Consider the following 26976-nt stretch of genomic DNA (forward strand, 5'->3'; position numbering starts at 1 on the left):
TGTAGCCTGCACAGTTTATGTGAAATGTAAAAAAAAAAAAAAAAATGCTGATTTCAGCAATGAAAAGCAGCGATTCTGTGCGGCAGGTCAGGGTTTTCTGTTCAGTCCATCAGCATTGACTGTTGGACTACATACACACCTTTTTCTATAAAAACATAAGTACGTTCAGGGAATGAGTTTGGCCTCCACACGTCAATTCAGTGCTGGAGACAAGAAGAGATGAGACAAGACACTTCCACCCGCCTGAGATCAAATATTTTCTAACTGATCCTGCTTGAATTTGTGAAATACTGGGGTGCAGGGTGTTAATATCAGAAAACAGACATTTAAAGTGATACAGTTCTCTATGACACTATCATCATATCTATGTCTAAATAACAAAATAATGCTTAATGGACAATTTCAAATTTGAAAAAAAAAACATGTAATTGTGACATTAATCAATCAATTTTCCTGAAACAATGTACATCACGGCCGTGAAGGGATTTGGCGCCGATGAACAGTAATGTTTGGGATGCAGGTGAACCCAATTGCGGAGTGTGCAAAGGAGCTGGTGAGCATCGCTCTTTTAACCTACGGACGCGATTCAGGCACAACTGAAATCGACCACTCGAGGATAAACACAGTGAGAGCGATGCGTCGAGCTGAGAGATTCAGGGTCGAGCCTCAATGGCAGAGCGAGGAGCTCAGGTCTGTGCAGGTTAAATATCTTGGGAATCTCAAATAATTAAAATCCAAAAGGTATATATATGCCATATTCATTAGACATAACATGAAATATTTAACTTTTTGAATGAATTTTTTCTAAATAAGGCGCTTAGGTCCTAGGTCAGGTGACTCACCGTTGAAGTTGACCGAGCGGATGTATCCCAGTAGCTCTTTCCCGTTGATGCTGCTCATGCGCGGGCAGAGGCCCGGATACCCAAAGCAGAGGTCCTTGTGCATACGGTGCAGGGCGTGGGCCATGGCGTACACGGCGTCCATCACGAACTGCACCTTCCCCTCCTGCTCATAGGCGGAGTCACGGCCCACCTTCTCCAGACCTGTGCAGGACGACACGTTAACACGACCCCTTTAGATCAAAACACAGCACGCACGCAATTAACCAATGCAAATTAAAACTAGAGAGAAAGTTTCTCATGCGTTTCTCACAGCTGGGTATAGCAATACAGCATTAATAATTTCCATATTTCCATTAGAAGCGGAAAGCTGTTTAATATGGAAGCTGAAACGTGAAACCCAGTCATTAGCTTAATTAGCTAATCAGGCTTTTTCCAACATCAGAGACGTGATAATCATTTGGCGAGAAGCTGGAAATGTTCCTGCATCCTTCAGACGTCCACCTCCTGCAGACAGTCATCACGGCTCCATTCAATGGCCACTCTTTTTTTGTGACCGCTGAAGGATGCGCGTATTGGGCCTTTTTTTCAATGCCGTCATTGTGTGCAGCCTTCGAGGCAACAATAGCCGAATAAAAACAACGCGCCTGTGCAAAGTGAATTAGCAGAACCCGCGAGGGCCCGATCAATATGAGCGTCAGCGGCAAATTAATTGGCTCCCGTGAATGAAATTCAATTCGCTCTGAGTGCAGCTTCCCGCGCAGCCCGGCCTCGAGCGAAACTGATGCATTTGTTGCCCTTAGAACAGAGCGGCGCTCGGCTTTTGACCCGGAATCTCCCATGATGCACAGTACCTTGCAGGACTCAGTAATAAATGAGTCATAGCACTATTGTGCTAGAAAGGGAGACAGACAGTGTGTATTGACTAATGTCAAAATCTCTAGTGACATAAGACACTCGCTTTCAAATGATTAAAAATAAACATTACGTTCTGTCATCTTTCGACTTTACATCTACAGTCCAGACCAAAAGATTGGACACACCTTCTCATTCAATGTGTTTTCTTTATTTTCATGACGATTTATGACTATGACTATGAATGAACACATGTGGAGTTATGTACTTAACAAAAAGTGGAGACCTGGACTCCACAGTCACCGGACCTGAACCCAATCCAGATGGTTTGGGGTGAGCTGGACCCCAACAAGTTCTAAACACCTCTGGGAACTCCTTCAAGACTGTTGGAGAACCATTTCAGGTGACGACCTCTTGAAGCTCATCGAGAGAATGCCAAGAGTGTGCAAAGCAGTAATCAGAGCAAAGAAACTAGAATATAAAACATGTTTTCAGTTATTTCACCTTTTTTTGTTAAGTACAGAACTCCACATGTGTTCATTCATAGTTTTGATGCCTTCAGTGAGAATCTACCAACGTAAATGGTCATGAAAATAAAGAAAACACATTGAATGAGAAGGTGTGTCCAAACCTTTGGCCTGTACTGTATATTTATTTTAAATAACGTAAAATGCTATCATATGCTATCATTAATTATATCGAGTCATATCATATCATATCAGCATCTAGTTCACTTTAATTCAAGAAAAAGGCAAAAACACTCAGAACACAGATAAGGAAACAGAATAAAGTTGGTTGACGTGCATAATTGCAATTTGGAGCAAATTTCATAAACTCTGCTAAAGAACTTGTGTCCCAGTATCTAGCGTCAAGGCCAGTGCTGTATTGTGTAAATTATGAATGGTTTCTGAGTGGGTGTTCTCCCTGGCCCTGCATGGAATAGAGAACATTAATTGGTCTTTGATTACATTGTAAACTGGTTATAGATCGGAGGAGAGGCCTCAGAACTCAGAAATAATTATGTAATATTATTATGATAAAAAAAAATAAACATTGCATCTTAAAGATGAACTCATAAAATTCTAACTTTTTAAAAATGTATTGCATCTTTATCCTATCTCATAAATATATCCACACATTGTCAGGATTGACGGCAGCTGTGCTCAACACCGGTGGCTAATCCTGACGGCGCATAAATGCCGGATATTTCCGCCCCTTCCAGGTCTCCGGCATTTTCGTAAACTTCATTTGGCACCAGTGTGCGTGTTTGTAATTTGAGTTCCGGCAATCGCCACACGCCTACGGGTTAGTTTATGTTCTTTATTTAAGTTAAATTGTTTTCGGCCACCACGCCATTGTTAATTTGTCTTTATTATTTATTTAATAATAAAAACCCGTTCCAAACATGTCAGACCTCTGCGCTTCCTTCCCCCATAAGTCCGTAGTCGTGACACACATACATTTATTTTATTATACTGTTCATCTTGTTCTTCGTATCACACTTTTTGATATCTCTCTCTCTCTCTCTCTCAAATATTAAATCTCTCTTCTTTGCCATTGCACAGTCTGTGGGGTTCATGTTAAACTGTACGGGACAAACTCTTTAAACTACTCCATCTCATCATCTGGAGTGAAAGGCCAGCTGACTACTTAAGATGCATTCAAGATGATGGTATACTTCCTAGCCTGTCCCCAGGCGCTAGCTTGATTGTTGATTGTCATTGCGTGAGTTTGAAGAGACTTTGTGCGACTCTAAAAACCGTCATCCCAAAACGCGCCGCTGTCAGCAGACCCATCCAATAGCGGTCAGGATTGTGCTGACTGGGTTCGTCTGCTGTCGCTCCCTGGACACAAGAACATTTAGGGCTTTGTGGCGCTGGAGAAGCGTGCAGGAGCGGGAATCTGCTCGGGGAGGATCTGTATTTCTGTACGTTGCATCATTTGTTGTAGCACGTTTTCATGCGCCGATGATAATGCCTGCGCTCGGTAAGCAGGTCTCAGTGGGACAGTGCGATTGTAGCGCGGAATAGAAACAGTCCCCATGCTCATGAATACAGTCATGGCAGCGCCTTCCATCTCAGCTGCATTATGCAACATGATCTTTGTTTTCTTTTTCTGAATCTTCAGACCATTTAATGAATGTTGTCTGCTCCCATAAACAAAAAAGGAAATGAAATGATTTCATCTCAGTTTCATCTGTTATTGCTGAAGCCGGTTGGTATGATCAGACGGTCTCTCCTCATATTTCTCAGACAGACAAAACTGCACAACCAAAAAAACCCAAAAGCACTAATTAGCTGGGAGTCTCCGCACAGTCACTGATGATGTTTCAACAGAGGCTCCTCCCCCTTTTTTGGCTTGGGAGTGGTGGGAGTGTTGGGGGGGCGGGCTTTCGTCTCTGACTGATTGCCTGATTGATGAGTGGACGGATGACAGACAGCTTAATGGTTTGAACAAGCGTCTCAATTAAATGTCAATTAGGGACTAAATTGAATTCCCCCCTCCCCGACGCCAAGGACTCGGCTGCCTTCCCTCTGTCTGTTAAGCAGCGGGGCTCTGTTGCGTTTAAATATGCAAATGAGATAAACTGTGGAATAATTAAGGGCAGAAAGCTTTCCTGAAACAACTGGGGTGGGGGTGTGGAGAGGAACAGCGAATATATTTACATAACAGCTTCTCATTACACTGACCCCAATATTTCAGCAGCGACCCCCCGCCTGTCATCGTCTCAGGTGCTGGCACCGGTCCACACACGGTACCGCACACGTGAGTTAAGGACTTTTACTTATTATACTCACGACAAACAAGCCACTTAGATTAGGCTAAATTACAGCTAATTATGTACAATAAGCAGCTAATTATGGCATACATCGTCAGTGTGTTCATTAATGTTGATAAGGACATATTATAGAGCACGCGATTGCCAGATATTATTCATTTTATTCAGTATTATTCATAATTTTTTTGCCATTCATCTCACTCGATGTCAGCCAGCTGGACTCTAATGTAGCAGTCAACTGAAGCCGATATGATCACTTAAATCATTCGATTTTTTATAATTTTTTTTGCGAATGAGTTAATTAGTGCATGTAGCATTTTTTTTACGATTCCATTAGAACCGGCTCAACAGGCCACCATTTGGTTTCTAATTGTAGGTAAGGGTTCAGAAGTAGAACAGACATGATTGTCTTGCCAAAATACACATTTTTCAAACATTAAGAACAAAATATCAATATATTTCACAACATAAAGAGCATCTAAAGAGCAAAAATTCAGTTCTGCAAGCTAGTTGATGATTCATTTTCTAAATGACTAGAATGATTTTGTCTAATAATTGTTGTGTAATGATAGGTTGTTTGAATGTATTTTGGGCCTAGATTGTGTTAGGCTGAAAAGAAAACAGTTTTCTCATGGATTTAAAAAAGCTTGGCTTTCTTGTACGAATATGAATTTTACTATGATTTTTTTTTTGCATCCACAGTAATTAGGTGGCAACTTTTACTCTTTGTCTGATTCAAAAACTTCCTGTCTGTAACACTCAGGATCAAATTTCTCATGACAAAATGAACTAATTTAATTTCTCCAAATAAACGCAAAAATGCATGACCAGTAAATTTTATAGATCCAGTGATTTTATAAGATTTTCTGTCTGTCAAATAAAACCTAAATAATCAAATTGCCAAAATGAATAGAACTTTCTGGAGTTTGTTGATGTATGTGCAATTTTCTCAAACACTTTGTCATTTTGTGAGAATGTTATAAGATAAAGAATAAAAAATTAAAACCAGAAGGTTGCTGATACAAATCCCAATCCGCCAAGGTGCCACTGAGGTGCTGCTGAGCAAATCACCGTCCCCACACGCTGCTCCCCGAGCGCCTGTCATGGCTGCCCACTGCTCACCAAGGGTGATGGTTAAAAGCAGAGGACACATTTTGTGGTGTCACCGTATGCTGTGCTGCAGTGTTTCACAATGACAATCGCTTCACTTTCACTTTCAACATCAACACAGTGCAGATTTGGTCCACAGCCATCATGGTCCACAGCCAAGAGGAGCTTTCAGTGCTTCAGAGAAATAAATAAAGACATGGCAACACATGACAGCACCTAACACATTAACATGTCAACTTGGGTTATGGAATAAAAATCTGACAGAATATTAATAATAATCACATCACAGTGAGTTTTGATCAGGAATCTCTTAGGAGGTGACATTATTCACTCTGAAGCTGCATCTCTTTAAAAATCACTGCAGTTTATTATAGTGTTTTATGGTCATGACTTCAGCAGATCATATTTAACTGTAATTTTGTTACACACAAGCCGATGATGAGTTTTTATTAACACTTTATCAAGGGTATAGATTCCAGTATGTTTCTCGAAGAACCCGGCTGCAGGCGTGAGCGATGAAGTGATGATGAGTGAGGCGTGGCCCACAGTGGCAGCCGAGGAGGAAATTGTTTGCCTTGAGGACCATCTGTGAAGTGGGGTGTGAATTGGAGACCATCTCCCATTTGAATTACTGAAGTGAAAATGGTGGCGATGGCAGTTAGGGCAGTGGTGGCCTAGTGGTTAAGGAAGCAGCCCCGTAATCAGAAGTTTGCCGGTTCGAATCCCGATCCGCCAAGGTGCCACTGAGGTGCCACTGAGCAAAGCACCGTCCCCACACACTGCTCCCCGGGCGCCGGTCATGGCTGGTCACTGCTCACTCAGGGTGATGGGATAAATGCAGAGGACAAATTTCACTGTATGCACTGTGTGCTGTGTATCACATGTGACAATCACTTCACTAAAAAAAAAAGTTCAGTTTGCGCAGGACAGGAATGAATAATCAAGAGCAGGGCAGGCAAATAAGGGCGGGGCTGCACGTGGAATACCTCCGCCCATTTTACCTTTTCCATTTTCCTGTCTTTGACTTGCCAGTCGTCTCCATGTGCTTCTCCATTCGCTTTGAAGAGCAAGCAGCGCAGCTTCATCTAAACTTCATCACAAGATGAAAATGTCTGGCCAGAAAGCTTCCCTTCTGGACTCATCCTTCTGGTAAAAATCAGACCAGTCCCGCAGGGGCATCATGGTAAAAAATAAGCCGAGACTCCGTCCCCAACCTACTCCATGTCCCCGGAGCAGCCGGCCATGAGGGACACGGGGTGACAGGGCGGGGCCCTTGCCACCTCACAACCTACTCCAATTTAACGGCTTTGGGCGGAGCTGCCAGGGATATACAACACACACTAAACAAACTGCACAGACCGAGGCAAGATCACATTATAAAACACACACACAGTAAAACACAGACAAGAGCACACGCATAAAAAATACAATGCTCACAAATTATAAAGTAAACCCACTTTATACAACACTGATGTGCTACAGATAAAAATCACACACACACACACTCTCACACACACACACATAATGTATCATAGACAAAAAACATACACACACACACTATCAATGAACAAATACACACAAACACAATACAAATACTAGTCTGGTCACCCCACGCACACCCTCCTCTGAGCTCTTCAGGAGTTGCTGAGACAGAAGTGTGAGGTCACAGCCCTGGAGGTGCCACCACCAGCCACCACTGCGTCACCTCATCATACAAAATAAAGAGCCATGTATGCGCTTCACACACAAGGAGAAGGAGGGAGAAAGAGGAAAGGTTAGGCGGAGGGAGGAGACAGGAGGGGATAACATAGGAGAGAGGGGAATATGATAGGAGAGAAGGGAGGGAGGTGCGAGGGAGGGTAGCGAGAGGAGAGGAGAGGAGAGAAGGGGAGAGGAGAAAACAGAAGAGGGGAGGAGGGGAGAAAACAGAAGAGGAGAGGAGGGGAGAAAAGAGGAGAGAAGGGGAGAGGAGGGGAGAGGAGAAAATAGAAGAGGAGAGGAGGGGAGAAAAGAGGAGAGAAGGGGAGAGGAGGGGAGAGGAGGGGAGAGGAGAAAATAGAAGAGGAGAGGAGGAGAGAAAAGAGGAAAGGTGAGGTGAGGAGAGGAGAGGAGAGGAGAGGAGGGGAGGGGAGAAAAGAGGAGAGGAGAGGAGAGAAGGGGAGATGAGAGGAGAGAAGGGGAGAGGAGGTGCGGGGAGAGTAGAGCAGAGGAGAGAAGGGGAGGGAGAGGAGGGGAGAGGAGAGAAGGGGAGAGGAGAGCAGAGGAGAGGGAGAGCAGAGGAGAGAAGGGGAGGGGAGAGGAGAGGAAAGGACAGGAGGGGAGGGGAAAGGAGAGGATGGGAGAGGAGAGAAGAGAAGAGGAAAAAAGAGGAGAGGATAGAAGGGGAGAGGAGAGGAGAGAAGAGGAGAGAAGGGGAGGGGAAGGGAAGGGAGGGGAGAGGAGAGAAGGGGAGGGGAGGGGAGAGGAGAGGAAAGGACAGGAGGGGAGGGGAAAGGAGAGGATGGGAGAGGAGAGAAGAGGAAAAAAGAGGAGAGGATAGAAGGGGAGAGGAGAGGAGAGAAGAGGAGAGAAGGGGAGGGGAAGGGAAGGGAGGGGAGAGGAGAGGAGAGAAGGGGAGGGGAGAAAACAGAACAGGGGAGGAGGGGAGAAAACAGAACAGGGGAGGAGGGGAGAAAAGAGGAGAGAAGGGGAGAGGAGGGGAGAGGAGAAAATAGAAGAGGAGAGGAGGGGAGAAAAGAGGAGAGAAGGGAGAGGAGAGGAGAAGAGAGGAGGGGAGAGGAGAGCCTGAGACCTCCTCGCCCTGTGCTGGCAGTGACAGAACCCTATAAAACCAGACCCTGGGTGTCGATTAGACTGGACAGATGGCGAGGATGAGTGACAGGGTGAGGATCCGCGGCCTCCTTGTTCTTTCAGGAAAGAAACATTTATGCAGAAAAAACAAAAGCAAAACTCAGAATTAAATAAAAATGTAAATCAGCTGCAGTATTTATGAGAACATCTCCTGAGCACGGAACATCTCTCCAGAGACAAGAAGATAAATAAAGGCAACAAATCACTCTCACGCTATTCCTAAGGAGCGCTGTAGAACATGGAGACCTGACAGATACCTGCACTTATCTGAATTAACAGGCAGTCGGCCTCCCTGGCGGAGAACCAAGAACGGCCGTTTAAGGCCACGTACCAGCACTGTGTTTTATCCTCCCCCAACAAATGTAAACATAAACCGCGACAGGAACAATCTGCAACCTGTCGCCGCCTAATTTCTGGGGCCGGACGCCGGCTTTTATTGCTTCTGTCAGCAGCAATCCCATTTCCTCCAGCGCGGGATCCGTTTAAAAAGTTGCGCACGGACAAACCCACCGGCGGCCCCCGACCGGCCGCTGATAAATTGAAGGATCAGCCTGGCTTTAACTCCCGCGCCGCCGAAAGCGGTTTTATATATATATTTTATAAAGCAATTTTATATATATATATAAAATCGCAGTTAAGCTAGCTCGTGCTGTTCCATTTATTGGCTGTAAGTTCATACGTATGTTTGTAAGTTAACAGAAAACACTACAACACTACGCTGAATTAAGAATAAAATCTGATAAAGAAGATATGGCCGTTCAGATGGGCTTATCTGCTGGTCTGAGGCTACAAAAACATTCCAATAATATTGCACAGATCACGCTGGAACCTTTAACTTTAAAACCTTTTCCTGTTAAAACGGTTGCAAATTTTGGAAATATCATTCATTTTGCTCTACAAAATAAACTAGGCTGATATAAAGACAGTTATACATATTTGAGAGGCTCATTATTTTTACACATTTGGTAACTTGGCCTTTTGGCTCCTCCTGGCCTCTTCATCAGGCTGTTTTTCTTCATTGCTATGCGGTATTCTACAAGAGATGACCCATGGGCCTGACCAATTGGAACATAAGACTCCCACAGATGGTGGAACCCAGAAAGAACAAGAAGAAGAAAATCATTTTCCCAACCCAATTGAGCAGGAGAGGTGAACATGAAAATGGGAGGAGATGAAAAGAGCAGGGTGAGGGCAAAGGACCAATCAGAAGTCTGGGAACCCGGAAACAACAAAGTAGCACAGCCATCGCCATCACGCTGGTGAACAGGCGCGTCTGCAACATCTGCATCTTATTAATATATTTATAGCAACAGTGCACAGCTGTGCACAGAATAAAGCTAAACATTCTATTATGGTTCCAGTAACAGCACGAAGAAACAGCAGCGATTAGCAGTCATTATGTCTGTACAGCACTGCATATGTACACTTATCGCCGAATCATGTTATAATAACAGAGTTATAACAAGGATTGAAACTACAAAATGAAATCCATGTGCCTGTTGTCATCCCTAATCAGCTCCTGCACTTCCCAGCTATATAAGGCAGCCTTGCCTTTCCTCAGTTCCTTTTCTCGCTGTGTTCGTGCAGTAAGACCACGCTTTAGTTCTGCTCTGTTTGGGTTAAATATCCCAATGTCATGCAACTGTTTTCTACAGCATGACAATTAACATTTATTAGAATATAATATACATTTACATTTAAGGCATTTGGCTACAAAATGCCTTATCTAGAGCAATTTACAACATGCTTTCAAGTTACCATCGATTGAAGTGATCAGTTCTGGTTCATTAGGACCCTCAACTATGAATACAATCTTTTTATTCACTCTGTTGTAGTTTCTGTACATAAGTTAGACAATAAGAAGGTTACAAGTTAATCTAAATATTCTCTAAAGAGGAATGTCTTGAGCTGCCGTTTGATATACTTAATATACTTAAGTGAAAGTGAAGTGATTGTGATACACAGCACACGGTGACACAAGGAAATGTGTCCTCTGCATTTAACCATCACCCTGAGTGAGCAGTGGGCAGCCATGACAGGCGCCCTGGGTGCAGTGTGTGGGGACGGTGCTTTGCTCAGTGGCACCTTGGCAGATCGGGATTCGAACCGGCAACCTTCTGATTACGGGGCCGCTTCCTTAACCGCTAGGCCACTACTGCCCCTGTGAGTGTGTAGTAAAGTCGTAGACTTTCTGAAACGAGGAGACATCCCAGTCACCAATATGCCACTGAAGGCTCCAGCCATTTTGTTAGTCATCTAGAGACACACACACACACACACACACACACTTGTAAACACATTCCATAACACACACACTGACTCAGGCTGCCGCTGCCATGGTGGGGAGCCAAACAGAACAAGAAGAGAACAATTCGAACAACAAACAAACCTTCTGATGCAGAAATACCCACAAAACGGCGAGCGGCGGCAGAATTATAAAAGCATGTGCATGCGCCCGCTGCCGAGTGTCGGCTTTAATGCGTTTTGGGACGGGGAACGCAGCGCAGAGGGGGACACCGTCGCTGCCGGCAGCAGACATGCGGTCAGCCGCGGGCGTGCTCAGCCACGCAGAAATGTCCCGTCAAATATTAATGGGCACAGACGTGGCACCTGAGCCTGAGCCGAGGGCGTGTCCAGGATGAAGATCGCAGCCTCTCATACGGCGCAGCTGTACATGCGCGAATCTTCTGCACGTTGTAAAGGAAATGGATGCCAGCACGGTATTAAACACTGACATGAAAGAGGCATGGCACAAAGAATGAACAGTTCCTAATTAAACACCAGTAGATCACCATTGCCGTTACATTGCATGTAAATATCGTATTTTAAAAATAACTAAATAAATAAATAAGGGTCCCTGGCGGTCTAGAGGTTAGGATTCGCCGCTTTCACCTGCCGCGGCCCGGGTTCGAATTTGTAAGGTTTGGTAGTAGCCTAGTGGTTTGTAAGGTTTGTAGGGTGGTAGTAGCCTAGTGGGTAACACACTCGCCTATGAACCAGAAGACCCGGGTTCGAATCCCACTTACTACCATTGTGTCCCCTGTAACTACTGATTGTAAGTCGCTCTGGATAAGGGCGTCTGATAAATGCTGTAAATGTAAATGTAAATAAATGAAAGGAGAAAGGGATAGAGGAAGAGAGAGAAAAGCCTGGAGCCAAGCTGCAGAGCGGCGGCTTGGCCCTCAAGAAACAGGGAGACAAAAAAGTCTTTAATTAAGTGAAGTGTTAAGTGAAGTGATTGTCACTTGTGATACACAGCAGCACAGCACACGGTGCACACACGGTGCACACATTTAAGTGAGCAGTGGGCGGCCATTACAGGCGCCCGGGGAGCAGTGTGTGGGGACGGTGCTTTGCTCAGCGGCCCCTCAGTGGCACCTCGGTGGGTCGGGATTCAAACCGGCAACCTTCCGATTACAGGGCCGCTTCCTTAACCGCTAGGCCACCACTGCCAACTAGGGTAAGGACCCAAGCTTCTGACCCCTCAGCCCACAAGAGAACATTTTTTTTATACTTGGCTACCAAGTTTCCCACAGACAAATCAGGGTTTGTTGTTTGATGTCTGTCTTGTGTTTCCTTCTCGTTGTGACACCTCAAGCAAATGGCCAGCTTTTACACCTTTTGCCTGGGGGAGGTCGCAGCTTGACGAAGACACAGGCGGGACTTCCTGGGACTTCCCATCTTACAACGGTCTTCAATGTTCTTCACTCCATAACTCCTTTCGTTAGATGATTAATCCGTGCAAAAGCTGAAGGGATCACCAATCTACTACCCAGAGGGTTCATCTATAATGACTATAATGGTGGACTACTGCACCTACACACAGGCCCACTGAGCCGTTAGGACGGTCCATCAAGGTCCCTCCTCCTTTGACCTTTAGGCCCCTTGTATCCCTGGTCAGTTTCTGATCTGCGTCACTGCTGGTCTCTCAAAAGAATCATTTCAGGTGGTACTTCGGTACTCATTTTGACAGGGCGGGTTACAGAATGGAACCAGCCACCTTGTAAATAAAGATGTAAGTTGGGCGGCGCCGATGGAAAAAAAAAAGTGGCCGGGGAGTGAATTAACACGCACACCCACAGACACCGCCTTGTTAAGAGCACCGCAGTACGCCACCCATGCCCAACTCCATTAATTTGGAGTGGGAGGGGTCACAACCCTCACATAATCAACGCGGAAAACAATCTGCCGCCACGGCATCGATCAGCGGCCCGTGTGTCATGGCGACAGCGGAGCGTGGCGGGGGTTGTAATTAAACGCATCTGATAGCTCTTAAACAGGCGGCCCCTCTCCGACACATGGGGGATTGTGGGTAAACAGATTCTCTGGCTCGGAGGGGGAGGAGACTGCCGGAGTGTTCGATCGTTACGAGGCTCTTCATTGCTCTCAGCAGGGACGGCGGCAGAATCCCCTCGTAAAGTGCCGCGGTACCGGCCCTCCAACGCCTCCCTCTTCACTAGCTTCATTGTTACATCTTTAAGTATGTCTCACACACACTCACACACACTGGCGTGGGTTTACACTGGGCTCTCCGGTTTCCTCCTACTGCCCAAAAACATGCTGGACAAGTGGAGTGGTGACTTTAATTGTGAGTGTGTGGTGTGTGAACGGTGTGAGCGCCCTGCTGCCTGGAAGGTTCTCTGGAGCCCATGACTCGAACCTGGATTCGTGGTGAGTGTCTTAGAGACGCGTGGACACTTACATGAATTTTAATTACATGCTTATGTGTATCTGCATTTTCTCACCTTAATTCTCCCCAGTGACTTTCTTAAAATGTTTCAAACAATGCATTTTCTTTATGTATCTGCCTAATAGAATTTTACAATGGAAAATAGAATGCGTTCTTTGTTTCAAATGATTTAAAATAAAGTGTATGCATAGAATTGAGAAAACACACACCTTTTTTACACACACACCTTTCTAAGCTTTTCACATGCAACCTATGAATGTTATCACCACCTCAGCAATCAGAGAAAAGAAGGTAGATATTACCCGAGTAAGACCTGTATAATGGGTGTAGCATGTTTCCTGTCCTTTAAAAATGATATCCTCTGGTCTAGTACATATATGAGAGATTGATTGGATTTTTTTTAAATAACATAGCCTACTGGTTAACACACTTGCCTATGAACCGGAAGACCGGTTCAAATCCCACTTACTGCCATTGTGTCCCTGAGCAAGACACTTAACCCTGAGTGGGGACTGTCCCTGTAACTACTGATTGGAAGTCGCTCTGGATGAGGCCGTCTGATAAATGCCGTAATTGTAAATGTAAAATGTACATTTGTTTAGTACTAGTAAATCTAGTATTACCGGGTTAGTAATATAAAAGTATTGCCTGTTGCTAGGTAACCGACAGAGAATCTGGATTGAGAGTTTCCCAACTTCTAGGTTCATTTTTACTTAAGAAACACCATGCTTCACACTAGGTTGTGCGTCAAAGAAAGTGTCAATATGTAAAAAACATCAGTATAGTCCTACATATGCAACGCATGTGTGTCTGTGTGTGTTTGCAGATGCTGCATTTTAGGCCTGTGTGAAAGAAAATCCACGGTTAATCGGTTTAAACCTGCTTCACAGCCAAAGTGCACGTGCGGTGTCTCATTATAAATAAAGTGCACATGGTGACAAACTCTATCCTCTCTTTGGCACAAGCGCTCTGTAGTTTACAGAAGCACGCACACACACACCCACACACACACACACACCTTGGCCAGGAGTGCTGTTGATTCAGCCATTTGTCTGCCGCTATGATTGCTGTGCAGACAGAGACAGGTGCAGATAACCCGGCCCGCCAGGCCTCTCCTATTGTGCCTGGGAAAATTCCGTCACAAAATCAATTCGGTCCCCGGCGCCGGCGTGTTTCCTCACAAATAACCCGGAGCGTCGCTGGCAGGTGTGATATCGACGCTCGGGCTTCACTCGCAGCAAATTGTGCCCCCCCCTCCAATCTCCACCACAATCATTCATTCTGTAATTTTTATAGTTTTTTTTTTGTGGGGGGGGGTTGCAGCGCCTCTCGGCAAAAAGACCCATTTTGGGGGGTGAAAAAAAGCAGAGGACGTCAAATTATTCCCTCCAAAGTGCTCCCCTGACGGCGTCCCGTAGAACGCTCTGCCGGGAACAAACGCTCCCGAGAACAAATTGTTGCCGTTTGAGTTTGCCGAGCGGGGGTGGCGGGGGTGGCGGGGCCGGCAAGGTTGATGCGCCGCTCCCTCATTAGAGCGCCATTGTGCGTGTTTAGCTAAGCGGCGTGCAACGTGGCCGCCGTGGCGCCGTCGTCATCGTGGCAAGCATTCGGTTATTTGTGCCTCGCTAAGGGTCGGCCTTCCTGCCGAGTTGGGAGTGTGTGTGTGTGTGTGTGTGTGTGTGTGTGTGTGTGTGTGTCCAGGCAAGCGTACAGCGTACTGTAATTATTCTCATCATGTCAAATGCATCCTGTCACTGCCATGACAGTTTCTTCGGATGAGACGAAAGGGGACGACCCCCCTCCTAACACACGCCCCTCCCTGCCGAGCATGCTGGGAAAAAAAAATAGCTCTACAGTAGCTGCTCTGCCGCGACTTTTATTCAATATTTATTCCTTTTCTCTTCCACTCCGCCGCCCGTGTCAGGAGAGTCGCCGTGACCACGGATCCATCAGCGTCGGTGGAGAAGCGCCTCGTTTGGGCGATGCATCGATGCATTATTCACCGAACACCACAAGCCAGAATAAAAGCGTCCCCGAAGCTGCGAGCGACAACACGAATGCACAAACGTCCATGCGCAAGTCGCGTCACCTCGGGGACACTCTCCACGTGGAGCGGCTCCTTCCCTCGTCCAATTTACCTCCGCAGAAATAGAGTTGATGTAGGGGACCATTGGGAGATTTTACACAAGTGAACTCGATCTGTATGTCCTGCCGGTGGAAATCAGATTCATTTGCTGCTTTTTTCCTTCTCATTTGACGTAACAGGCAGCGCTTTCAAACTGCCACGATGCACTAACCCCGGGGCTTTAAAAAGGACAAAACTGGACGATGTTTTAATCATATTTCAGCATGTGCCTTACTGAAGCATGGTTTTAAATCATTGCCAATGAGAGAGTGCGGTCAGTCGTCGGGCTCCTACCATTTTTAAATGTTTATAAAAAAAAAAAAATCTCATAAAACATTGTGTTCTGGATGACACCAACCTAATTTTTTAGCAGACTGAATTATCAGTAGTTACAGGGACAGACATTTTTTAAAAAGATCACTTTAAAAAGGGTTCTCGTTTCTGCATACTGAATCATATCTGAACAGGACACGGGTATTAAAGCCTCATTCAGGATTTCTAAAGAAAAGTTGCTGCTGACGTGTGGACGTATCTGGAATTCATTTCAGGTTTTGATCTGAAGCTTTGAATTTATGTTAAGTGACCTGCGGGTCACAGATTTGTCCCTGTTGCCTCCACTGCAGATAAAGCATCACGCTACAGAGCTGGCAGCACTGCAGCAGATCTGACCTTTGACCTCACGCTGTACAATGCAATGGTCTTTCTGTTTGTTTTACAAACTGCCTGAACCCACAAAAGCACAGGGTGATGGTCAGGGTTAGCAACAAAATAATTCAAAATCTGAATAATCTTTTTTCCCAGTGCTATATAAGACTTCACTAATGTCCTCATTCACTAATTCACACATCAGAATTATTGAATTAAATCATTCAAAATGAGGAAGCAATCATGCCAACATGCTCCTTCCTTCTTTAAAAAAAACATTACTAAAGTTCATCGTTTGGGTGTCAGAAATAATTACACACCAACTAAAAGCGCTGGTTGGTTAGTTAGTGCAATTGTGATGGGTCAAATGTACGGCCAAGTGGCCATAGATGAAAGCGAAAGTGAAGTGATTGTCATGTGATACACAGAGCAGCACATGGTGACACAACGAAATGTGTCCTCTGCTTTTAACCATCACCCTTGGTGAGCAGTGGGCAGCCATGACAGGCACCCGGGGAGCAGTGTGTGGGGACGGTGCTTTGCTTAGTGGCACCTCAGTAGCACCTTGGCGGATCGAGATTCGAACCGGCGACCTTCTGATTACGGGGCCACTTCCTTAAAAAAAACAGACAACTTTAAAAAACTATCAGACGCCCCTTAAAAAGAGGGCTCAAGCATACCAAGCGTTCGGCAGGGGGGTGAGTAAGATTACCAAATGATTAAACATGCTATTATTTTGCTGGCAAATCAAATGAGTAAAAGAATACCAACAAGTTATTACTGCAAGATAATGTATTTATCTTCTACTCTAAATTCTGTGATCATATTTGGGGGGTTATATTCGCCACAAATGACACCTGTGTGTCAGTCCGTCTGTCCCCCAACACCCCACCTGTGAGATCTTAGGTCCAGTAGTAGCCCCAGGCAGGTGCATAATTTCCAACGTCGTCATGGGGGTCATGACCCCCCCAGTAATCAGATCCAGCCAATATAACCCCCCCTCCTCAATATAATCGCACCATTCTAGTTAATATAATTATAAATTATCTTGCATAAACAGCTGGTAATTTAATCAATGTAATTCCCCCCCCTCGCTATTTGTTCTATGTTTACTTTCCAAGACAGACTTGAAAAGAGACGGACAGACGACACTTTTGAATTGTCGGTTGAGTCAACAGTAGGTTAATGGCCGTATTGTTAAGTTAGCTGATGATTTGTTGGCTGGAGTTGGTTAGTTGGATGTTTGATTGCCGGCCCGAGGCTGCCGGCGATGTAGCCCACCGTCTAGGACCAATGTCAGTTTCACTGAATTGTAATTAACATTAATAAGCAGAGTTTAACCATGTGGCCATGTGCTATTTTTGCTATCTGGCAACACAGCAGCGGAGAGCAGACGAGCAGAAATGCCGGCGGTGCTTTGGCGTTTAAAACAAACGTAATTATTTATTCACTTATTCAGACAGAGATCTTGACTCCTCCTCTTGACTCCTTTACGCCCTTGGCCCCAGGCACAGAGAGAGAGAGAGAGAGAGAGAGAGAGAGAGAGAGAGATGGAAAGAGGAGAGTGAGGGACCGAAGTGGAGAACCAAGGTGGCGTGCTTGTAACACGTCACCTCCGAAGTCCTTGTCATTCCGCCCGGACCTTCAGGAGGAGCAGGGCAGCGGAGTGTGATGAGTTCATACACCAGAAAGCGTCCAAATGTCTCGCTCAAGCGGGAGAAAGCGGGGCCTCCATCCGGGCAAGCGCATCTCTTTTAGTTAAAGTGGCGGCATTACACCACGCAGATGGCCCGTGGTCCCTACCTGTGCACTTTTTGGGGCTTCCGGGCCGCTTGCCGTGCATTCCCAGCTTGCAGACGAAGTTCTCCTCCCAGAACTCGGCGAACCACACGTTCCGCCGGTTGTTGGACAGCGAGCGGCTCTTGAAGTAGCGGTCGAACGCTGCGGGGGAGACAGGCAGGAGAACAGAGGTGAGACTGGCGCCCCCCATCCCCATCCGCAACAGAGAAGGCGCGGCTCATTTGCGACGTAGAGACGAACCGGCTCTGCCCCCGAGGATACAATTATTTCACGTGTTCTGTCAAAAGCTGCGCTAACTGAGCTCGGGTTCCCCAGCAGAACATCTCGGAACTGTGCCTGTGCAGAGATAATGATATGGCACTTCTTAAATATTAATACTGACATGCATCGCATGCATCTTTTCATTAATAAATCATGAAAGCTACAACAGAGAGCAGCTCTCCTCTAAACAGAGACATAAAGGGCAGGTAGAGTCCGGAGTGACTTGCGATTGACCTCAACTTAATTTTTTTTTTCTCTTATTTTTTTATTAATGTGGAATCAGTTCTTCTTGGTAAAAATATGAGAAGGTTAACCCAAGTCATAGCCATCAAGTGATAATTACTCTGCAATTAACCAGGATTGTACTGCTCCATCTCTACATGATACGAGTTATAATAGGTTATAATGATACTTTTATAATCGGTTGATGGAGGATCAGTGCAACTTGAAAAGGAAATATTACTGACTGGGGGGGGCGGTTAAGAACACTGCGCCACACCAACAGTTCAGGTTATTTATTCTAATTCTGCATATTTTCAAATAGCAGCTTTGTACGACAAATGTTAAAAACCTTTGGAATTTTTTTTGGATATGGGAAAATACACAATGCACAGTGAGATGGGAATTCTCGTGATGTTACTGGGAATTCTTAATCCCGACCGTAGTCTGTACTGCAGCTTGGTTTTACCCTCCACAGACGCTCGTTTGGGCAGGATGGTGATGGCGCCCTCCGCCACCCTCTCCTGCTGGATCACCGGGGCGATCTTCGAGCCCCAGCTGTCGGAACCCACCCACAGGAAGTGACCCGTCTGGTTGTTGCGCTTGGCGGCGTCCAGCACCCGCCTGTGTGGCAGAAACAAGAACAACCGCGTCACCACGCCCTTCCTGTCTGTCTCTCCTCTTCTTCAGAAATGAGAGAATGTTTGGGGGGGCTCAGAAAAAGCCCAGCCCTCCTCCATCATTCCTCCCCACTCCTTTGCACTCTGCATGAGCGCCTGAAAGGGCCACTGCGGTCGAGGAGGGACACTCGACTAATGGCGGTTATAAAACCTGGACACTCCTGGAGACTAACAGACTAAATGGATTTGTGGCGATTCGTCTCCGCGACAATTTACTGTGTGTGTCTGATCCCTGGCTCCGGTTCTCATCACCCCATTCTTCTCCCTCTCCTAGAGCCTATTGTCTTATCCCTCACCACCCAGACTCCCCCTCCTCCTCTTCCTCGTCCCAGGACTAATCTCTGGGTCCGTGCTTGCGAAGCCGCACCTGATGTCGTCCTCGTTTGCGAACATGATGACGGCGCGGGCGTTAGAGGTCTCCATCAGGCGCAGGATTATCTTGTCAAATTCCCCCAGCCTGGGCTCCCTGGGGATCTTCAGGGACTGCGCGATGCACACACCACCTGGAGAGAGGGAGGGAGAGTGGAGGGGGGAGGTCACGGCACCGTCACGCCACACGTCCGACAAGCCGGAGCCCACGGGTTCCCGCCAGGCTTCCCTGTCCGTCCGGGATTATTATATCATCAAAAATCTAATCAAATTTAGATTTTTACAATGTACTGATTGTACTACGCGCTCAAGGCCCCTGGTGGGCAAAATAAAAAAAGGAAGAATCCATCCTCCACTGGTCAGCACCGGATTACCCTGGGACGGCCAAAGAGATTTATCCAGGAAATGTGCCGTATTATTTATTATTTATAATATTTCAGGCCTATTTTAAATGTATCTACCTTGTTCATCAATAAAAACGTTATATGAAAGATTTTCCTGGGCCTGTACCACTTGACAATTCACATTTACATTCCACTGACATTTTGCGTTCCAGCAAATGAATTAAAACCTGATCATCCTCCAAATTTATTAGCTGCTTCACCAAAAAACGTATGTAAGCTCTTTGTAATTCTCAATATCCTCTGAGGAACCTTCTCGTTCCAATTATAGTTTCTGCTTTGAATTTGTCCAGCGCTACGTGAATGCGGAGCGTTTATGTTTACTAAGCATATCGAGTCGGTTTCCCCGTTTATGGATTAAAAGCATTTTATATGGAGGACAGAAAACTGACCCGTTCTCCAGGAGCAACATCAGCACAGGTCATCAGCACTTTCATTTGCTAAATGCTGTAAATGTCTCATTCAAGCTCTCCGATGGCCGGAAACCAGTGAACACGCCGCACAAGTCTGGTTTGTGCCAAAGCTGAACAGGTACTAATAGGAACAGTAATCGGAACCCCCCCCCCCCCCGGGGTGGGGAAGAAAGTCCCAGTTTTGGAATTTTTTCACTGTAGAAATGTGCCAGCAGGGCAGATTTTCAGCCGCCGTCATTGGGCAACAGTCCTCCGCTGAAGAAAGCAGCCTGATATTTCATTTTTAATGCGCGCTGTGACACCTCTGTCGTCCTCTGAGAGCCCTATTATATCATTACAGTCCTGGTCCGGGCTGAGCGATGGCTGCCGTCCCCAACACCGCCGCTGTCACCGGTGCCTTAATGGGTTTCTGCGTCGCCCTCAGCTACTCCTGCTGCGGCACTTAATCAGGGTCCCGGCCAATAATCACAGCATCGTCCCAAATTACTACAAATTAACAACCTTACGGAGGGCGTGTCCTCACGGTACCGTTTCCCCAATCGCAGCACTGTGATTGCATAACAGGGAAGCGCTGTCAATAACCGCGGGCCGCCTTCGGCAGAGTATTAACGTCGCCCCGCCCATCGCAATCAGCTTGTTTAACGAGACGCAAACTCAATCCAATCAGACGCCGCCATGCCTCAGGTCACCAGGCCTGTTCGTTTCTCTCGCGGCTCATGTGGCATGAGAAGAATGCAAAAAACGCAGGGGTGGTGGTGGCAGCAAGGCACCAAGAGTTGCGTTCACTCTGCAAAATCATTCAATTGTTAGGCAAGGCACTCTGGAATGTTTTCCCCGCGAATCTAAATGGTGGTAATAAGACAGCTAGATGGAAGTACTTCTACAACAACAACAATCTTGGATTTTAGAACTGCACATTTACATAAAAAAAAAGAACACTATTGACTTTTTCGCTCCTGTTCTGTTCCAGTCATTGATGAATATTGCAAATCCCATAGAAGTCCATCAGGAACCACAGAATTCCCAAGACAATTTCACCGCGCATTGGTGATTGGTCTGTGGTGAATAAAGCAAGAAACTGCCCCATGCCAAAAAAGGGGGGGATGGAAGCAACATGCGTCAGATAAACCGGTTTTAATAATGTGTTTTAATAATTAAGTCTTTGCTGCTGAAAGTGTATTGAACTCTAAGAAAAATTGCACGTCTCTTCATATTCATCCTACAGTGAATTAAGCATCAGATGCGGGGCGATAACAAAACGATCCACCCGGAAGGCGACGGTGAATGGCGGCACCCTCTGCTAATCATTAATGATTTCATTATCAGCACTTAGCAAAACATGAATCATCTAATTGGATCTAACCTTGCGTGCCTCCTGCAATGTATAGGCCACCTGACGAGAGGCTTCATTCCCCAGGCATGGTGTGATGTGCGCAATTAACTCAGTTCGAACCGTTTGAAGAGGTTCCTGCGATGAAGGTCTGGTGCAGAACCCTCGAGTGAAGAGAACGTGGAAGTGTGTAATCCCACCCACGTCCGCGCCGCACCCTCCCCAACATGCAGCCATTCCTCCGGCAGGTAATTACATCATTACATCATTACGTGGCAGGACTGTCACTGGGCCCGTCCCTCCATTCTTTCTCACTGTGGCACTGCGCCCTCAGAAAGAATCACAGCACTTCTCGGGGGGGTTTCTTACAGCCCCCCGCTGCGCATCTCAGGGAAATCAGTTACCCGCTGGGCAGTAGTGGCTTCAAACAGGTCCTCTCCCTTTTGACACTGCCTCTAATGAGTAGAGCTTCAAGGCACTGGGGGGACGTGAGCGTGGCGAGCATCGGTATGCAGCAGCCGACGCATTATGGATTAAGGTTCGTTTGCTTGACAACGGGTCACCTCCTCCAGACTGGCGTGTTTCTCTCACACTCGGCACAAGTGTTTACCCAACATGTGACCGCATAACCACCCACACACAATGGAAGTGTTAAATCACCCTCCCGTCCACCTACACACACATGCGGTTTCCTTGGGCACACGGTGGTTACAGATGATCGGCGTTGACGCAACACACCAGACAGACCACCCACTGCCGAGACACGGACTTAATGCATCTCTCACGGCAACAAGAGCCGCCCGGGTCACTCAGCGCGAGTGGAGCCCATGGTCCTGAGAGCAGCGCAGTGGAGCCGCCGCTCCCGGGTGCCTCTGAACAAGCATCATTAGTCCACCTTACAGAACATTCACAGCACTAAACCAAACCCGAAATATTGTATTACATATATTTTATTATTAGAGACCTGTTGAAGGTAAAATGTCACAGTGTAAAGAACTCCACTGCAGTTTTACATTACAAGATACAACTCACAAAAATATTCCAATTGGTAATAGAAAAAGTGAATGTAATGTGTGACAAGTAAGGTGAGCCAAAACATAAATTTTCTCGCATAATTAACCATTATAAATGCAAACTCTTTCAATGTGACTCATAATTATCATAATCAGGGGACAAATATATTATTCTAAGATTATCATGACAAACATTGTGACAATTATTCATTGCATAAGGTATTTGGTTCCTTTATTTTTATGCATGTCTATATCTGAAAAGTTTTGATGAGGTCAGGACTCTTCCATCAGAATGCATGCCTGTTGGCACTCTTTGATGGCTAAAGCAGAGCCTAACACGCTGACGTCGGGCTTTTCTTCGAGGTATAAGATGAAGCAACAAAAGCCCCCCGGTTGCTGGGCGTAGGGCGATCTGACCTCTAGTCCATCATCAATACCTGTGATCAATCATTCACAGCTTCTTGGGACCCACACAGGAAACCGAATGGGGATATCAGATGAAGGGGTGGAGGGTGCAGCAGATAGGTGGGGGTGGCAGGGGTTTCGGCGAAGTTGTGAAGGTCACCGCTGAGCTGAGCTCCATGAGCCGCGGCTTTAACATTACCATTCTCCTGTCTCCGAACTCTTCCTTCCAGTTGATGGATTTATCCCGACTGAATCTGTGGGGTTTTTTTCTGCTCTCCTGTTCCTTTTTTTTTTTTTGCCGCTGCTGCCTAGAGCTTTCAACAAATTCCCCTGTTCTCCTCCAACGCCTCACAATAAACCAGTTCCCACTCACATATCACATCTCTTGTAAAAATGCAAATCTTTCCACAGCATCAGGTCGTGCTAATGCCGCACCAAGGGGCGGACTCTCCACCCTCCTCCTCACAGTGGTAGCGGACTGGCACAGCATCGTAAAAATGCTGAGGGTTCGTGAGGTCGGCCGCCAGTAAGAGCTAATCACCATCATCCAGTGTTAATGACAGCATTTCGACAATAAGGCTGGTGGAATCGAGTGAGATTACTGCAGGGGTCAGAAGGTTGCGGGGAGTAGAGGCACCAAACAAAATGACAAAAAAAAAAAATAAGACCACAGCTGGGTTTAAAGAGGGCTGGTCTCGCAGTGCCAAGTGGGATTAGGCTTTCGTGGAAAAAACACTTCTACCAGACATGGCTACGTTTCTGATCAGGGACTCGCCTCCGTTGGCTCAGACGGTGAAATGGGATCTGAGGATAAGATATCACGCCCAGCCCATCCTACTCCCCCAGAGCCCTGAACCTGGCAGCCATTTCACTGATGCAGCAGAAATCGAGAGAAAGGGCCAATATACAGGCTGCTCAAGCTGAGCGCGTTGTGTACGCTGTGAAATACAATTACCAGTCCCTCTTCAGAGACTGGATGCCTTGCAATGTAATTTATCGGCTTTGGATACCCCTGAAGATGATGCACAAACGATGCACAGAAAAGAAAATCAAGACATGAATGCATCGTCATTCATCCTTCATCATTCATCATTCCGTCATTCCATCATTTCATTTCCTATCATCTTCCATACACAGGCTTAGGCTGTTGGATCCAATCCAATCCAACTTTGGGCGAGTCGACAAACTATGAACAGGACAATAGGGGTTGCATTATTTAGCATAAAAAAGTCTGGTTTGCTTTTCATAGCTAACTAGGGCACTATTTTCAAACTGGAGCAATGACTGAGCACTCTTGCACACACTAACCCCCTCCTGTCAATGCATCACACATTTAAATCCTGAGAATGTCTGACACTAGCACTGTGCTTAGCGCCAGTTTAAATATAGCACCCTGACAGCAGTGACATAATGTCAATTACAAACAATTACACACTATAATTACCTTGAAAAAAGTTTAAATGTTGTTTAAATGCAGCATAACAAATGCAGGAATAATTTACTGAAATTCAGAATAAAAACTTACACAATGTGCAAAGACACAAGCATAATGATACAAAACCATATCAACCACCCTTGGCATGCACTCAAACAAAATAACTGCCTTTGCCCTCTCTAAAACCATTAACTCAACTTTTCTCCTTAAAAGTAGTGCTGTAGTGGCAGAATGTCGAGAGGTCCGCTCAGGGGTATCTCACGTATAATGCACTCTAAGTGGCCTGCGGTCTTTTTTCCCCTCTAATGCACATATTCCCATCCAGGTCTCTTAAGATCCCTCCATCCTTGGGCTTCTGTTTGGATGAATTGGTGCTTTTTGACTGGAAGGAACCACCAGATAAAACAAAAAACCATAAAAGTGAAACGGAAAGACTGGAGGACTTGGAGGGTTTGGTTGTGTGGAGGTGGAGAGTCGAGCTGACCATGGCCTTTCGTAACTCTCCTCTACTCTGAGCACAAACGAGAGGAAATTGGAGAAAAGGGCATCGCGGAGAGTAGACACCGCTCCTAAGTTCATGTGAGACGATGCGCAGAAGAGAAATGTTCGCTTGCTCCAGCGAGGCTCGGAAAGGTCGGCGATGGGGGGGGTTGCGCCCCGAGCATCGTGCAAGGAGAACACGGTCAGCACTTTGCCACTCATCTCCACCCCCTGCTACAAATGGAAGATGACGGGCACCCTGTTGGGCTTCGGAAAAACAAAGCTGGATGCAGTGACTGCGGCTCACCCCCCGGGCAGGACTTCACACGGCTGACGGGGCATCTGAGCCGGCCGGAGTGGATGTGCGGGAGGTGATGTGGAAAGGTCTGCTTTACTTACACACCGTTTACCTTTTAAAAGCTGGCCGCTGTAAAACAGGCAGGTAAGTGAGACCCACATGGAGGCTGCTGGGTGTAGAGGACTCTAGCGCCATTTGCTACAATGGTCAAAGGTCGACTTTATCCAGACCCCTCCAACACTCGCAAGTGGCACCAACAAACTATTGGGTATCGATTGTTCTTAATGACCTCATCGTGTTTCCATGGCATGAAGGAGTCATTTCTGTTGGTACTTTGCTCTCTTCCACTCAGTTTGTTTCTCCTTGACCCATGTCAACCACTGGTCCTGCTGTTTTCACACCCTCTAATGATCCTTCTTTCTTTGCCTTTCTGTCCCTTTCATTCTCTCCCAATATCCCAGAATGCCTTGCTCTCTCTCGCCTGATCCCTCCCCGTAGGTCTCGTTCTCATCCCAGCCCCCTGCGAGTCCTTCTCTTTTACATTCTCTCTTTCTGCAGGCCCCTTCCCCTTCTTTCTCTTTCTCAGTGATCCTTTTCATTCTGGACTGACAGTCTCTGTTGGCTGGTCGGCAACAGAGAGAAAGGCTCAGACCGTCTCCTCTTCACAGCCTCAGTTTTCCCACACTCTTCCTTTTTCACAGGGAGATAAGAATGGGCCCGCTGTGAACAGTGCTGCCCAGCAAGTCACGGACATGATGCTGAGATGAACACACAGCTTTACACGCCACCAAAAGCACCAAATCTGAAACACAGTCTCTAATACATGAGCATTCCCCAGCAACAGGAGCCAGAGCTTCGGGGGAGTCTGGGAGACACAGATATAAAGAATCTATCTGGCCCAATTGAGACTTGCAAATTATCCAGTTTATTGGCATGACACAAGTCTGCTTCCAATGAACTCTGATAATTCTGATTGGTCTCAAACACTGAAAACCCACATGGAGCCCCCTGAACTAGCTAGAACATAGTGAAAGTGAAGTGACAGATGCTCAGATGTTTAAGAATATATTTATTTTGATATTAATTTGCAACAGTATCAATATTACCAGTATTATCTTAGCATGCAAACAAGGTCCCCACTAGAAACAAAACAAATGGACGTTCACAACACGCTGGCAGAACATGGCAGTTGATGCTGCCAGTGGTCTTTCACACTCATTGTTGGTGGAAAAGTGTCAGATGTTAGCATGGCGCATAGATTAGCTATGAAACCATTTAACTATTAGAAACTTGTTGATAGCCTCATTAGCTATCTGCTAAGTAGCGAGCGGTTCTGGCTAATACAAAAGTGATGATGCTAATGTGGTATATAGGCAGCTTTCAGTCCTTCCTGTTAATAGATACTGTTCATTTAACAGTATAACTCAATTATCTCAATTAGTCTACTGACATTGTTGTCTTTTTTGCACTACATAATGGTATGATAAAATACAACAACAAAATGGTGTTGTCCTTTGTTATTGTTGGTATTTTTCTAATCCTTACATTATACTGCTATACTATTGTTATTAAATTTTATTTTTTGTAATTTTTCACCCTGTGGTGTCACAAATGGGTCTTCCCTGGATATTGCAGAGATAGATAGATGTATATAATATACATATGCATATGCATTTAATATATGGCAACACGTTATTAGTATCAGATCTGAAATTCAAGTATCAATTCTAGTTTCTTGTACATATTCTGCCATTTTGAATGGAGGAACATGTAAATACATCAATTAATCAGTCTTCAAATCTTTTTTTATCCAGATCAGGACCATCTGAACCCAACCACAGGAATCATCCCTGCAACCACCAACCAAGTCACCTCCAACATAATGAACAAGATCAGCTGATAAGCCGAGAGCACTCGGAGCGTGAACTGTGTGTCACTGTCCAGTGTTATTACAGCTGCTCGAGCCAAACACACATTTA

General features: G+C 45.9%; 1 protein-coding gene across 2 annotated transcripts in view; it reads right to left on the reverse strand.

The window, feature by feature from the left end:
• grm8a (glutamate receptor, metabotropic 8a) overlaps positions 1-26976 on the reverse strand; it is a 135831-nt gene that overhangs the window by 35610 nt on the left and 73245 nt on the right. For both annotated transcript variants that reach the window (XM_028954865.1, XM_028954866.1), the window contains exons 4-7: positions 19221-19356; positions 18643-18797; positions 17697-17834; positions 843-1043 (exon numbers count right to left, since the gene is read on the reverse strand). In XM_028954865.1, coding sequence (XP_028810698.1) covers positions 843-1043; positions 17697-17834; positions 18643-18797; positions 19221-19356 — 630 coding nt within the window. The remainder of the gene's footprint in view (positions 1-842; positions 1044-17696; positions 17835-18642; positions 18798-19220; positions 19357-26976) is intronic.

The sequence above is a fragment of the Denticeps clupeoides genome, chromosome 15 (genome assembly GCF_900700375.1).
Source record: "Denticeps clupeoides chromosome 15, fDenClu1.1, whole genome shotgun sequence".
Taxonomy (NCBI): Eukaryota; Metazoa; Chordata; class Actinopteri; order Clupeiformes; family Denticipitidae; genus Denticeps; species Denticeps clupeoides.